Genomic DNA, 12,751 nt, shown 5'->3' with positions numbered 1-12,751 from the left:
AATCGAACACGATCAACTCTAGCCATAAATGCGCTAGGATCCTTTAACAAGGAGCATCATCACGCATCTTGTCATCATATTACAAGATATCACTCAACCGCTACACAAACTCCCAAACCGCCATGACAAACTAGCGACACTACCACGACACTTCAGTCCCCATGAAACTTAGGCTTAGCCTGGACATAATCTATAGTTCGCTCCAGGTCTTCAGCGTCTAATCGATTTCACAGTAGACTGGTTACCCCACATAGAGGGCCGCGATCCCTCGCCATGAGATAACCCAATGGCCATCTGCCATCTGTATTCAGTGGTCCTTAGCATTAGACCTTTCACTGGTAGGCATCACCTATAGCATTATTCCATGCTAGAGCCATTCCTCGTTTCTTAGGTTCCAGTCTCTTTGGACATCTTGAGACACCACATGGTCTCAACATTTAGCAAACCATTCCATCATCGCTTCACTACTTCAAAGGACTTAACCCCCACTTGGGCCTTTGTGCACTTTGCCCAACTTGGCCTCCATGCACTTACTCGACTCTCAACTCTCAGCTACTCAATTAAGCTCGCCTTTAGACACTAAGCGACTAATCACCATGATACACGAGACATTATCGCTTACCGTGCTATCTTAGTCCCTCCGTCACCTTGACCTTCACGGAAGATTATTGGCTGCTCCAGATCTTCGGCATCTGATCGTTACCTACAGTTCACTATGTTGCTCCAGTCAATGGGCCACTTGCCCTTACCACGAGCTAACTCATTAGTCCTATGCCACATGGTCCATAACATCAGATCCGTCACTGCGAGCCTTGGACCTGTAGCATTTGTAACGCCCCACTTTTCAAAACACACAATGATGTAAAATATAAGCCAACATCACCTCGAGCGTTATGGAAACCCTTGCTAATGGAAACGTTGGATTGAACCTAAAAGCTTAATCAAAGCTAAATAAAAGGGGTTTCCACTATATATCCTTTATAAGTACAATAAATGCTCACGACCTCCAATTCTCCAAATGACAGCACATCACTGTAGGTACAATTGGACACTCACACACACTTCTTACAACCTTGAGTAATCATAGCTGCTATTCACAATGCATCATTTGAAAACTTCCTAAATCCAACAAACAACTCTTACCATGTTCATATTACATAGTAACCCCGACTTACACCCTCAACAGCATAAAAGGTAAAACCAACCCTTACATAACCCTTGTTTATACAACTGTAGTATATAATGCTCAAATAAAACCAAATGTTACATAAGATCCATAGCACATGAACAACATGGGGTTACACTAAACATCAGTCTCATTGTAGCCTTTTCTCCTGCTTGTCTTCGGGGTACCTAGCATGCTAATATACCTAGGACATTAAATGTCCCAGGGGCATCAACCCAAGTTAGATATTGACATCTAAGTGAGTGACTCAGAAAAAGAAAGTACATGCGTGCAAATGCAATAATGCCATTATGAAATCCACCCCTGTGGTAGCAATCACCCTCGCGGTCATCATAGTCATCCTTGGCTCACTGTAAGAGCACGAGTTCTTCCATGATGGCCCAACAACTAGCCACAGTCACCAACACAAACATGATATATGACAAAGTAGAAGGAATATGCATAGCCAAGGAAAAATATGACATGTAAGCCACAAAGGCATGATATGTAAGCCAACATCTACACACAAGTGAAGCAACAAATGCTCAAAATGTCACAAAATATGCAAGAATCACTCACCTTGATCGGTTACCTTAGGAAGCACGGTTTACAACGAGTGGAATGGGTTTTCTCGTAGTTTTTCTTACTGCTTGGCACGAACTTCGAGAAAGACTTGAAAATTCTATCAGCGAACCAAATCGCGCCACATGTTGTCATCATTCCATCCATGAGCATCCAATTAAAATATGCCATGTGTCCCTAAAGATTTGTGCATTTTCATGCCCTTACGACAAGTCTCCCTTGAGATATGAGCCATCACATGTTTAATTTGATTTTCAAGATTCCCCATCATTACATCCCACATGGTTAATTCATTTTCTACATTTCCCATCATTACACCTTTAATTAACAACTAAATCCCACACGATTACTTGCATTTTCCACATTTCGCATCATTACACGTCAAATCCTATCTCCAAGTGGCCAATGAATGCTTGCCACATGTCCTTAGGGATAAGGTTTGGAGACTTTTTTGCAAACTTGGAAGCTAAGTAAGCTTTTCCTTAGCCAATCATGCAATGCCACCTCAAAGGGTCATTATGAGCCATCATGTGACCTTATCTTATCTTCTAAGTGGCCAATGGTTGATTGCCATGTGTCATTGAAGATAAGGCTTCATCATTTCTCTATGTGCATCCAACCCAAATGCACCACTCGTCTCTTAATTGAATTTAATAGAGTTTGGAATCCAAAGCTCTATTTGATTTGAATTTGAAATCCATGATACCTTGAAGAGATATTTTTAAGGTTTCAAGAACTATACCTTGGCCCAAACTTTTCGGATAATTTGCACTTAGACCCTTGTAACTTGGTCCCCGGGCCATTTTTAATTGCACTTTTTAGTCCCTAAAAAATGGATAAATTACACTTAACACCCCAAGATTTTAGATAAATTACACTTTTTCCTGAACTTCAGTATTTACGATTTTACCACTGGTTCAGAAATTGAACCTTTGCCTCAAGGCTTCTATAATCCCTTGAAAGAACCTATTTCCTCAAGTATTAGAACCTAACAATCTCACGTATTACCTCATTTTTGATTTTGAAAATTTGGGGTGTTACAGCATTAACGCTATGTTGAAGCCTCCACTAGCTATGATGGTTCCACCACTATCTCACAAAAGCAACCTCATTAGGTTGTCCTTGCCTTGATAACCTTAAGTTCACTCCATGAGCCTCATTCCTCAAGACTTCACATCTTTTACAACCTAAGAGCATCTCAAACAATTCAACTCTTACAGCCTCATGATCTTACCCCATGAGGTCAAACCTCACAGCTTTTCAACCACAATCCGAAAGATCTATCTTTCCACATCAATGGATCCAGGTCCATCATGTTGAGTCTAGCTCAAATTCCGGCACCCATGGTCCGGAGCACATACTATCACCCTCTAGGTGCATTGAGATCTCACGTCTCCCCTTACATACCCTCGTATACATTCAATCGCTATGCCCAGCTAGGCTTTCTAACATGCCTCACTTAGGCTCCCCAGGCTTTGGGAATTACAACCCAGGGCCTTTGCATCACTCGCCATGCCCCTGCCCACTCGGGCATTTGGAGGTGGCATTTCCTGTGCGCGCATAGCCCATGGATGACCTCATTGTTGTCGGCCCACATACCTGTTCATACCCCTCACTGGGTGGCCTCCTCGTCTCCCTAACAACAATCTCATGACCTTAGGCGTCATCCCTTACCCCAAGCATCACAATGAGGGTTTATTCACCTCTCATCTCCCGACCTTAGGCATCTCGCCTGTCCCCAAGCATCACCATGAGAGTTTAATTGGCCCCTCATCCATTAATCACATGAACGGTTTCTTGGCCCTTCACAACATGGACTACTAATCCTATGGATCTCACAAGCATATCAACACTTGCCCAACTCCTTCATTCCCAATTTAGATTCCCCTGAATCCCAGCTCGACCCACTAGGGATTTTCCATCTCATACAAATGCACGCTAAGGTCCATTTGCCACACACCTATCCTTCCTTAGGATAGATCTCGTTTCATATCAAAACCAACTAGGGTCCACTCCTACCCTAGGCACATTCCCTCCGGGGATGCCATAACAATAAGATCACCTCGTACCATATATATATATATATATATATAGAACATGCATACATTACACATGACTCACTTCCTTGAGTCTTGAGCTAACTCCCATTTTAGCTCACTCTACCTCAAGGGCACAAGCCTTACTGCACCACTTCCAAGGGAACAACTCTATTCTCTCGAACATGCTTAGCTAATTCCCTAACATAGGGATGCTCCACTAATCCCCTCCTAGATTTAGTTATGCCTCAGGCTCTTTTTGCCCCATCATGACTCTTGTCACGTAACATCTCGCATCGAGTGATAGGAAGAATCGAAACAACTTACCTTGATGGGTTTACGCGAACTTTCCAGGGGGTCACCCATCCTTGAGTTTTCCCAGCTCAAGCACGCTTAACCCGAGAGTTCTTTGCTTACATTCAGCTCAAAACGTATCCAGCCAGTGTTGTTTCCTTTGTTACTTATTCTCGATATATACTACCCTTCTCTGGCTTTTGGGGTATTACATTCTCCCCCCCTTAAGCACATGACATCCTCTTCATGCGACCTTACAACTAGTCCTAGCTCTCCCCCGTTTAGTGTCCCTGGTCCAGTACCCCCAGCCTTGGGCTAGTACGCGGTCCCAGTCCAGTACCCCCAGCCTTTGGCTAGTACAGGTTCCCAACACACGGCTCGGGTTGGCTCTGATATCACTTGTAACATCTCGCATCGAGCGATAGGAAGGACCAGAACAACTTACCTTGATGGGCCTACGCGAACTTCCCAGGGGGTCACCCATCCTTGAGCTTCCCTAGCACGCTTAACCCGGGAGTTCTTTGCCTACATTCAGTCCAAAAGGTATCCAGCTGATGTTTTTTTACTTTCTTACTTATCCTCAATATATACTACCCTTCTCTAGACTCTTAGGGTATTACATGTCATGACTTAGCTTTGTGTCCCCACACAAGCCTCAACACTTTAACCTCAAGAAGGTCCCATCCTTAAAACACTTCATATCCCCTGAAATCCCATATTCGGGTTTTATTGACCCCAACACCCATACTTGGGTTTTTGGTTCTTCTTTGCTCGACCTGTATACCTCTTACGGGTATATCATCACAACCCATGGTATTCTCCTATTCCTGGAATAGGAATATTCAAACATACCATTCAAACCATTGCAAGCCTCAACGCCTCGACCCAATCGCTAGGGTCCTCGGACCATATGTCCTACCCTAGACATCCAAGTCCTGGGGCATTCCTTGCCGTTGATTTGATAATTTTTATTAATTAAATTCTCAAAATATACCCTTGGGCTTCTCGGACCACCCGAGGTCCTTTTAAAATAATCAGAATTTATTTATTTTTCAATACCATGTAATACGGGGTATTACAGTTAGTGGAATGACCACGAATCCTATGATATCTACAATATTCTTCCTTATGGGATGGTTAACCTTTTTCGGGAGTCTAATGAAACCTGATGTAACGACCCATTAGAGGGCCCAGTATTTATTCAAGAATGATTTAATTAATTGTTGAAGTATTTGATTAAGTGATTTTGCCAATTAATTATTTAATGTGGCAATTTAGAGATTTTGAAGAAAAAGAATAGCATTTATTTCTTTTTAATTTTGGAGTTAAAGAATTTGCCAAGGTGACAAATTAGTGATTTTTAATTGAGATAATAGTATTTAAATAGCATTTAAATGGCATTTATTTTGTGGATTAAATGCAAGGGCATGAAGGTAATTTTGAAGTTTTATTATTATTTGAGAGTTTTAATAATAATTTTTGTATTATTATTAATTAAGTGGGACTATGTATTTAAAGAAGAATGAGAATCCATGTATAAGATGGAATTGGATTAAGAGTCTCCTAGTCCCAATAGGAGAAAGTTTTGAGAGTCTCCAAGTTCAATTGGGAGAGGGATTCTAAGTTATAAAAGGAAAGAGATCTAGGATTTTATGTCTATATATAGAGCCCATTAGCTTAGCTTTTCTTCACGCCGTGTGAAGAACATAAAGGCCAAGAGATAGCAGAGACTTGCTAGAGTCTTTAGGATCGCTCCAGGGTTCGATCAAAGAGTTCTATCAGGCAAGTATTCTTCCTGTAATCCCTTCCATTGCAGGTTCATATAAGTTTTTCATATTATTCCAGTTCTTCATTGAGTTCTCAGATTTTATATCGGTAAGTAGAGACGTATATATATATATATATGCGTATAACAGTGAAGTTATGAGCAAGTTCTATTAATCCTTATCCATTTTGGATTATAAGTTCTATTAATCCTCATCCATTTTGGATTATAAGTTCTATTAATCCTCATCCATTTTGGATTGTAAGTTCCAGTAATCCTTATCCATTTTGGATTGCAAGTTCCAGTAATCCTTATCCATTTTGGATTGCAAGTTCCAGTAATCCTTATCCATTTTGGATTTCAAGTTCTATTAATTCTCATCCATTTTGGATTGCAAGTTCTATTAATTCTCATCCATTTTGGATTGCAAGTTCTATTAATCCTCATCCATTTTGGATTGCAAGTTCTATTAATCCTCATCCATTTTGGATTGTAAGTTCTATTAATCCTTATTCATTTTGGATTGCAAGTTCTATTACTCTAAGTTCTAATATCTGGATATCTTGTATCGTATCCAGATGTATCTAGAGTTCTTCGAGTATGATATCCGGATGGTTTGTTTATACATCCGGAAAGGTCAAGATAATATCCTGATGTCTCGCCTAATATCCGGATGCCTCCCTCAAAAGTTGAATTTTTCATTCGAATAGTCCCCAGTTATATCCGTATGCATCAGTGAGATATCCGAATGACCAGAATCATATCCGGATGTCCTAGTTCATATCTGAATACATCCCAGCATATTCGAATAGCTTCTGCTTTGAATGTCAGTGTATTCGGATGAGCCTTCTTCATATCCGGATGTCTTTCATCATATCCGGATATCCTTCCTGATATCTGGATGACTTTTCCAGAAATCCAATTTAGCTTTCAGTGAGTCCTAATTCAAGTTTAATTCAATTAATGTATTCAATACCTTCCAACATTAAATTCATAAGGCAGAACATGACAAGTTAATCATACCCATACCTTAAATCATAGTTCATTGAATCTTTGTATTCTAATATATAGATGAAAATCATATCATATTCAGCATTATCATAACATGATCAGCATTATTTTGTGAGATTATGTGCATACATTTTGGTATGAGCATTGAGCATGACTTTATATGGAGCACTACATATTGTGTGCTAGCATTTATGTGAGCATTGCATTGCATTATGCGCGCCAGGCGGCTTGTCCGCGGGGATCCCATCAGTTTCAGTTTCAGCTCAGTTTATGAGTTGCTCGCCTGGTGGCAACCAGGGGGCTAGGGGCTTTGCCCACAGTATGTGCTTACAGTTTTTTATGTATGCAGGTTTCAGATCAGACATGTATGTATTATCAGATTATGTGGGCCTATGAGCCAAAGTTGCATACCTGCATTTCGTTTACAGTTTATGTGCCTTACATTTTTATGAATGCAATCAGACAGTGATTATCCAGTACAAGTTCAGTCAGTTATTTATCAGTATCGATATTCTTTGATTCAGCTTCAGTATTCTTTCCAGCTTATTACTTTGCTGAGCTTTTGTAGCTCACCTTGTACTCTTCCCCCTTCCAGGTTCTAGCAGGGGAGTACCAGATGTGGGGCCTAGCAGTAGTGGTTTATTGTGTGTGTACGTGGAGCCGCTCAAGATAAAAGATGTCTGGGAGTCTGTTGAGTTTTATAGTGTTTTCTCAATTTAAATCTATTTTATATTTCAGTTGAGGGATTGTCCCTCAGACAGAGTTTATGGCTTTCAGTCTATATTGACTCAGAGTTTTTATTCCAGTTGATTGAGATGTTCAGTTATGGTATCAGATTTCAGTTTATCAGCCAGTTTATTTTATTTTTTCCCGTAGCACCTCTTCTCGGGCAGATCTAGGAGAGGGGGTGTTACACCTGACCCCTCGATGGTTGCTAGTATGGCCAACCGAGTTTGGATGAGTTTGGTGTAATGGTGGAACTGGGGCCGAGGCACATCCGATCCCCTAACCCAACTGGAGTCTTCTTCAACATCGAATTCCTTCCTTTTCCACTCTCTATCCTAATTCCCTCCTATAGCTCTCATAACTTCTGTATGATGCATTTATTTGCTTTAGCAAACAAATATGCTAGGGATGTTGGTGGGTCCAAAGATAATGATTCTTGTAAGGAAGTTAGCCGTGTTCCCTGTAACATAGTAGACACTGCCATTTCAAGTGGTAAATCACGGATCTCAAGAGTCGCGTTATGGGATCTATCCATTTACTGATGTAGAGTTTCTTTATTCCCTTACATAATATTGAGTAAGTATGTAACGTCCTTCTTCCTTTGACTGTTAATTACAAAGGCCTTAATGAATTTTTCTCTAAGCTACCCAAATGAAGAGATAGAGGCCTCAGGTAAACTGTTGAACCAAGTTCGGGCGTGCCCTGTTAAAGTCAGAGAGAAGGCCAACACATTATGTGCAATACCCAAAATTCTTGTAATCAATGGTTTTAAAGAAAATTCAACGTTTCATGAATTAAGGGTCTTGAGCATAAGTGCAATTTTTGAAAGTTAGGGGGGCAAGCGTAATGTCTCCAAACTTTGGGATTTAATGTAGGAAATCGTTTCTTCAAGGATAAAAGAGCAATTCCCGTAGGTCCAAGGACTTAGAGGGTAAGGGGCAAAGAGTAAATACATGGACAAACGGGTAATTAAAGTAACCAAATTGGACAAACGGGTCATTGGGGAGGTAATGATTAGGCTCAAATCTCTAGGCACAAGTGGCAAGAGGAGGAGAAAGTCATGATTATGCACAAATCTTGAGGACATGTGGCAAATTTTGATTCGCCAAAAAATCTACAAATAAGCTGTAATGCCCCACTTTTCCAAATACAAAACAACATGAAATATATGAAGATATCACCTACGGAAGTTATGGAAACCTTTACCAACGGAAGCATTAGATCAAACCTGAAAGCTTAACCAAAGCTAAATAAAGGGGGTTTCCACTATATTTTCTTTACAAGTGCAAGAAATGTAAAAGACTCTCAATACTCCAGAAAGACACAACTTATTACTGTAGTACAATTGTAGGGCACCCTTTTATTACAAACTTGAGTACCCTAGCTGCTATTACAATACATCATTGTTCTATAATTACACGGGTACATAATAAGTTAAAAACTCAAAGCTAGCAGAGCTCCACCTCCTTGCCCACGTTTGAACTGGAACCTGAAACACCTGATATTTCTGATATACCTGGAACGTGGAACGTTCCAGGGACATTAATCCAAGTTAGATATTACATTTAGGCGAGTGAATCCAAAAAGGAAAGGTATGTGCGTGCAAATGCAATAATGCCATTATGAAATCCACCTCCGTGGTAGCAATGCCAGGGTGTTGCAGTTGAAGGATCATTAACGAGGATTCATAGCATGCAACGGAAGCATTTTAATAAAAAAACGTTCCTCGTATTGATTAGAATCTAAGAGACTTACTTTTTCGGCGGATTATCGGACGGAATGGAGCGATGGGAGCAGGATGCGTGGGAGCTTCTTCGCGTGGTGGAGACGACGTCTGTCCTGCAATCCTTCGGCTCCTTCGCATCAGAACTTGAAGGCTCTTTTCCGATCTTCCGAAGTATGACTCGAACTCGTGGCCTCTCTTTCGGTGAAGAAGAGTAAAAACGACCTTAGATGAAAAACAACCAAAGAGAGGTATATATAGGGAGAACCCTAGGGTTAAAACCCTAGTGGGCCAAACCCTAATGGGCCAAGTCCATTTAATTAATTTTTTAATTGGGTTAGCCCAATTAATTAATTAAAAACTAATGAACTATTATTTTATTCTAGCCCAATTAATTATGGACCATTCTGAATAAAATAATTCTCTCTCAATGCAATTCATCAAACAAGCCAAATGTATTAAATAATACATGAGTTATATCGAGCTACCCCGGGGACCAAAAGACAAATTATTCACGGCTACTAAAATGACCAAAATATCCCTGCTACCTAGTAGCTATATTTTGTCATTCTAAGTGTTCCAACTATCACCATATGGTAACACTGACCCCACGAATAATTTTGCATATGCCATGTCTTTGACCTACTAGTGTAATGACGAAAATACCCCTCTGTGTAACACCCATCATTTAGAAAGGAATAATGTACTAACACCTCTCTAAATGATTTCTACCATCCTTAGATCACTAGTCCAATAATCCGTGACTACTCGAATGTACTTGCTTATCACTGGGAGCTACCTAGAAGCACACACTCTTAAGTCACGTTCCCAGGGCCCTGGATTATTTGATTATTCTTGGACAATCACAAGGGTAATCACAGAAACTATCTTGTATTAGTCTGTCTTAGCTAATTAGAAACCATACTCCCAACTCAAAAGGATATTGATCTTTGATAGACCTCACCTACAGTGAATCTAAGAATATAGCTCTAGGTTCACTAGACCACCAACTAATACTCAAGTATTAGAGTACTCGTCCACGTAGTAGCAGTGATAGACTAGCTCCATGATAATTAGTACTTTGTCATTAGCTTCTATCACAGGTCCACTCTACGCATTCCAAATGCGCTTGTACAATTAGAGTAAACAGACTGTTTACTGGCTAAGGTAAGCCATCCTCCATTAGGATCTATTGCACAATGATCTTATCATAATAGAATGCCTAGTTCTATCAAAAGATCAAGAGTAATATTTTTCTTGCTTATTAAGTACCCATGATTCATGCCTAACTGTGAAGAACGACCCATCACATGAATCACTTACTTAATAGCATAGACACTTTTCCAACAATTAAATGCAAATAATATATGTGCCATAAACTGAATAAAAGAAACATCATTACCATAAATTAAACAAAACGTGTCTTTAGGGCATACATTTCCAACAGCAGTCACCCCCGCGGTTATCATAGTCACCCCTAGCTCACCGTAAGAGCACGAGTTCTTCCACGATGGCCCAACAACTAGCCACAGTCGCCAACACAAACATGATATATGACAAAGCAGAAGGAATATGCATAAACTAGGGAAAATATTACATGTAAGCCACGAAGGCATGATATGTAAGCCAACATCCACACACAAGTGAAGCAAAAATGCTCAAAGTGTCAAAAAACATGTAGGAATCACTCATCTTGATTGCTTTCCCTTTGATAGCACTGTTTACAACACGATTTCGAGTACTAGGGGCTGTTTCTTCAGAAATCATGCATTCAAATGAACCAAACCTCAAATATTATTATATGAGGTTGTAGATACTTAAAATAGGAAAATAATGGTGAAACTTTCAGGTCAAATAAAGGCTGGACGTGCCCTTACTCACCTCTAGAAGGTGGCTGACGCGCCACCCTTCAGAAAATCCCAACTTCGCATTCTTTTGGTATTTTGGCCATAACTTTCTCGTTTTAACTCCGATTTGTGTGATGCCCCGTTCCTACTTACGGGTGCCACTCGTGAACAATTACTTGAATTATCCACCTGCCCGGCTTTTGGTGAAGGGCAGACCATGTTTCAAGACGAAATGCCTTAGGTGGGAACTAGGCTCGTCCTTCCCTTCCCTCAACCCTAGGATTCACTAGCAAAATTGGGCATAACCACATTGCACTTGGCTAAAAAGAAATCTCATTATGATGCCCAATCACCATTCTCATATTTATATTTAATTCTTCTTCCATCCAAGAATTTCACTAGGCTCCATAAAATTCACAATTTCAATTAACCCATTGATTTCTCAAATATTTTGAGGAAAACTCAAAAATTACATTTTTTCAAAATTCGGCATTTATATCAAAAAATGCCCAAAAAATCCCTTTATTTTGAAAATTCCTCCGGGGCCCAAAATTAATTAGGCAATGCCCCAAATACCCAAAAAATTCTAAATTTTTGAAAAAATTTGGCTGGCGGGGCCTACTGGGGCGCCTGGGGCTGCACGCGCGGTTGCTGCCTGCTTACTGCAATCCTCTATTTTTTTTTTTTTTTTTTGGGCTTCCTAACCCAAATTTTCCAAAAATTAAATTAAGTAAATATACTTCACATTCCTTCAATACTCTTGGTGCTTCCACAACATACATCAAACACCCACTATTTTTCCACAAATGCTTACACAACAAAGAAAGAAAATAATATTCCTTACTCCCTCTCATGCTGTTTATAACAACATACAACAACACAACAAAGGAATAGGCTACCATAAGCCATAGAAGAAGCTTGAATCTTCATTCCCATTCTATCCATCCTTGCCTTGACAACCTATATGTGAGGATAAAATCTCATGAGCTATTAAGCTCAATAAGTGTAATGCCCCGTTCCTACCTACGGGTGTTACTCACAAATAGCCAACTTACTATTCACACACTAGGGCAAAGATGAAGAGACGGCTATGTTTTAACGGGAAACGACCTAGGTGGGAACTAGGCTTTGCCCTCTCTTCGCTCCACTCAAGGGTCCGAGAATTATCAAAACGACCCCGCGAAAATAAAACCCGAAACCTCACAAGTGTCATCCTTTCTCAAGCTCTTTAGTGAAGAGCTAAGGATGACTTCCCAAGATCAAAAGAAATAAGCTAACTCACTAGTTTCAAATAAATTATGGCATAACGCCTTAATTATAAGAAAATATTTTTTCTTTGCCCCAACTATTAACCCATTTTCTCACTTCAATTTCCCTTATCAATTCTCCATTCATTTTTCTCTTTTAATTATTTCAAAAACCATAATTTTCCAACTCTTAAGAAATTAATTTTTGAAATACAAACCTCAATGTATCCTCATCCATTTTCAAAATGTAAGGAAAATACTCCATTATTTAATTTCCAAAATATAGGAAATTTTCCCCCAATTTTCTTAAATTTATATTAATTTAATAATTAATTTGGAGGCTAAAATACTTATT

General features: G+C 39.7%; 1 protein-coding gene across 1 annotated transcript in view; it reads left to right on the top strand.

Annotated features, from left to right (window-relative positions):
* Positions 1-7,632, top strand: part of LOC127813238 (uncharacterized) — a 35,934-nt gene extending 28,302 nt beyond the window's left edge. Inside the window, exon 4 of the mRNA XM_052354113.1 lies at positions 7,449-7,632. Coding sequence (XP_052210073.1) covers positions 7,449-7,455 — 7 coding nt within the window. The 3' untranslated portion in view covers positions 7,456-7,632. The remainder of the gene's footprint in view (positions 1-7,448) is intronic.
* Positions 7,633-12,751: the final 5,119 nt, after the last annotated feature.

The sequence above is a fragment of the Diospyros lotus genome, chromosome 1, assembly GCF_014633365.1.
Source record: "Diospyros lotus cultivar Yz01 chromosome 1, ASM1463336v1, whole genome shotgun sequence".
NCBI lineage: Eukaryota > Viridiplantae > Streptophyta > Magnoliopsida > Ericales > Ebenaceae > Diospyros > Diospyros lotus.
This window is presented reverse-complemented; position numbering and strand designations above follow the sequence as displayed.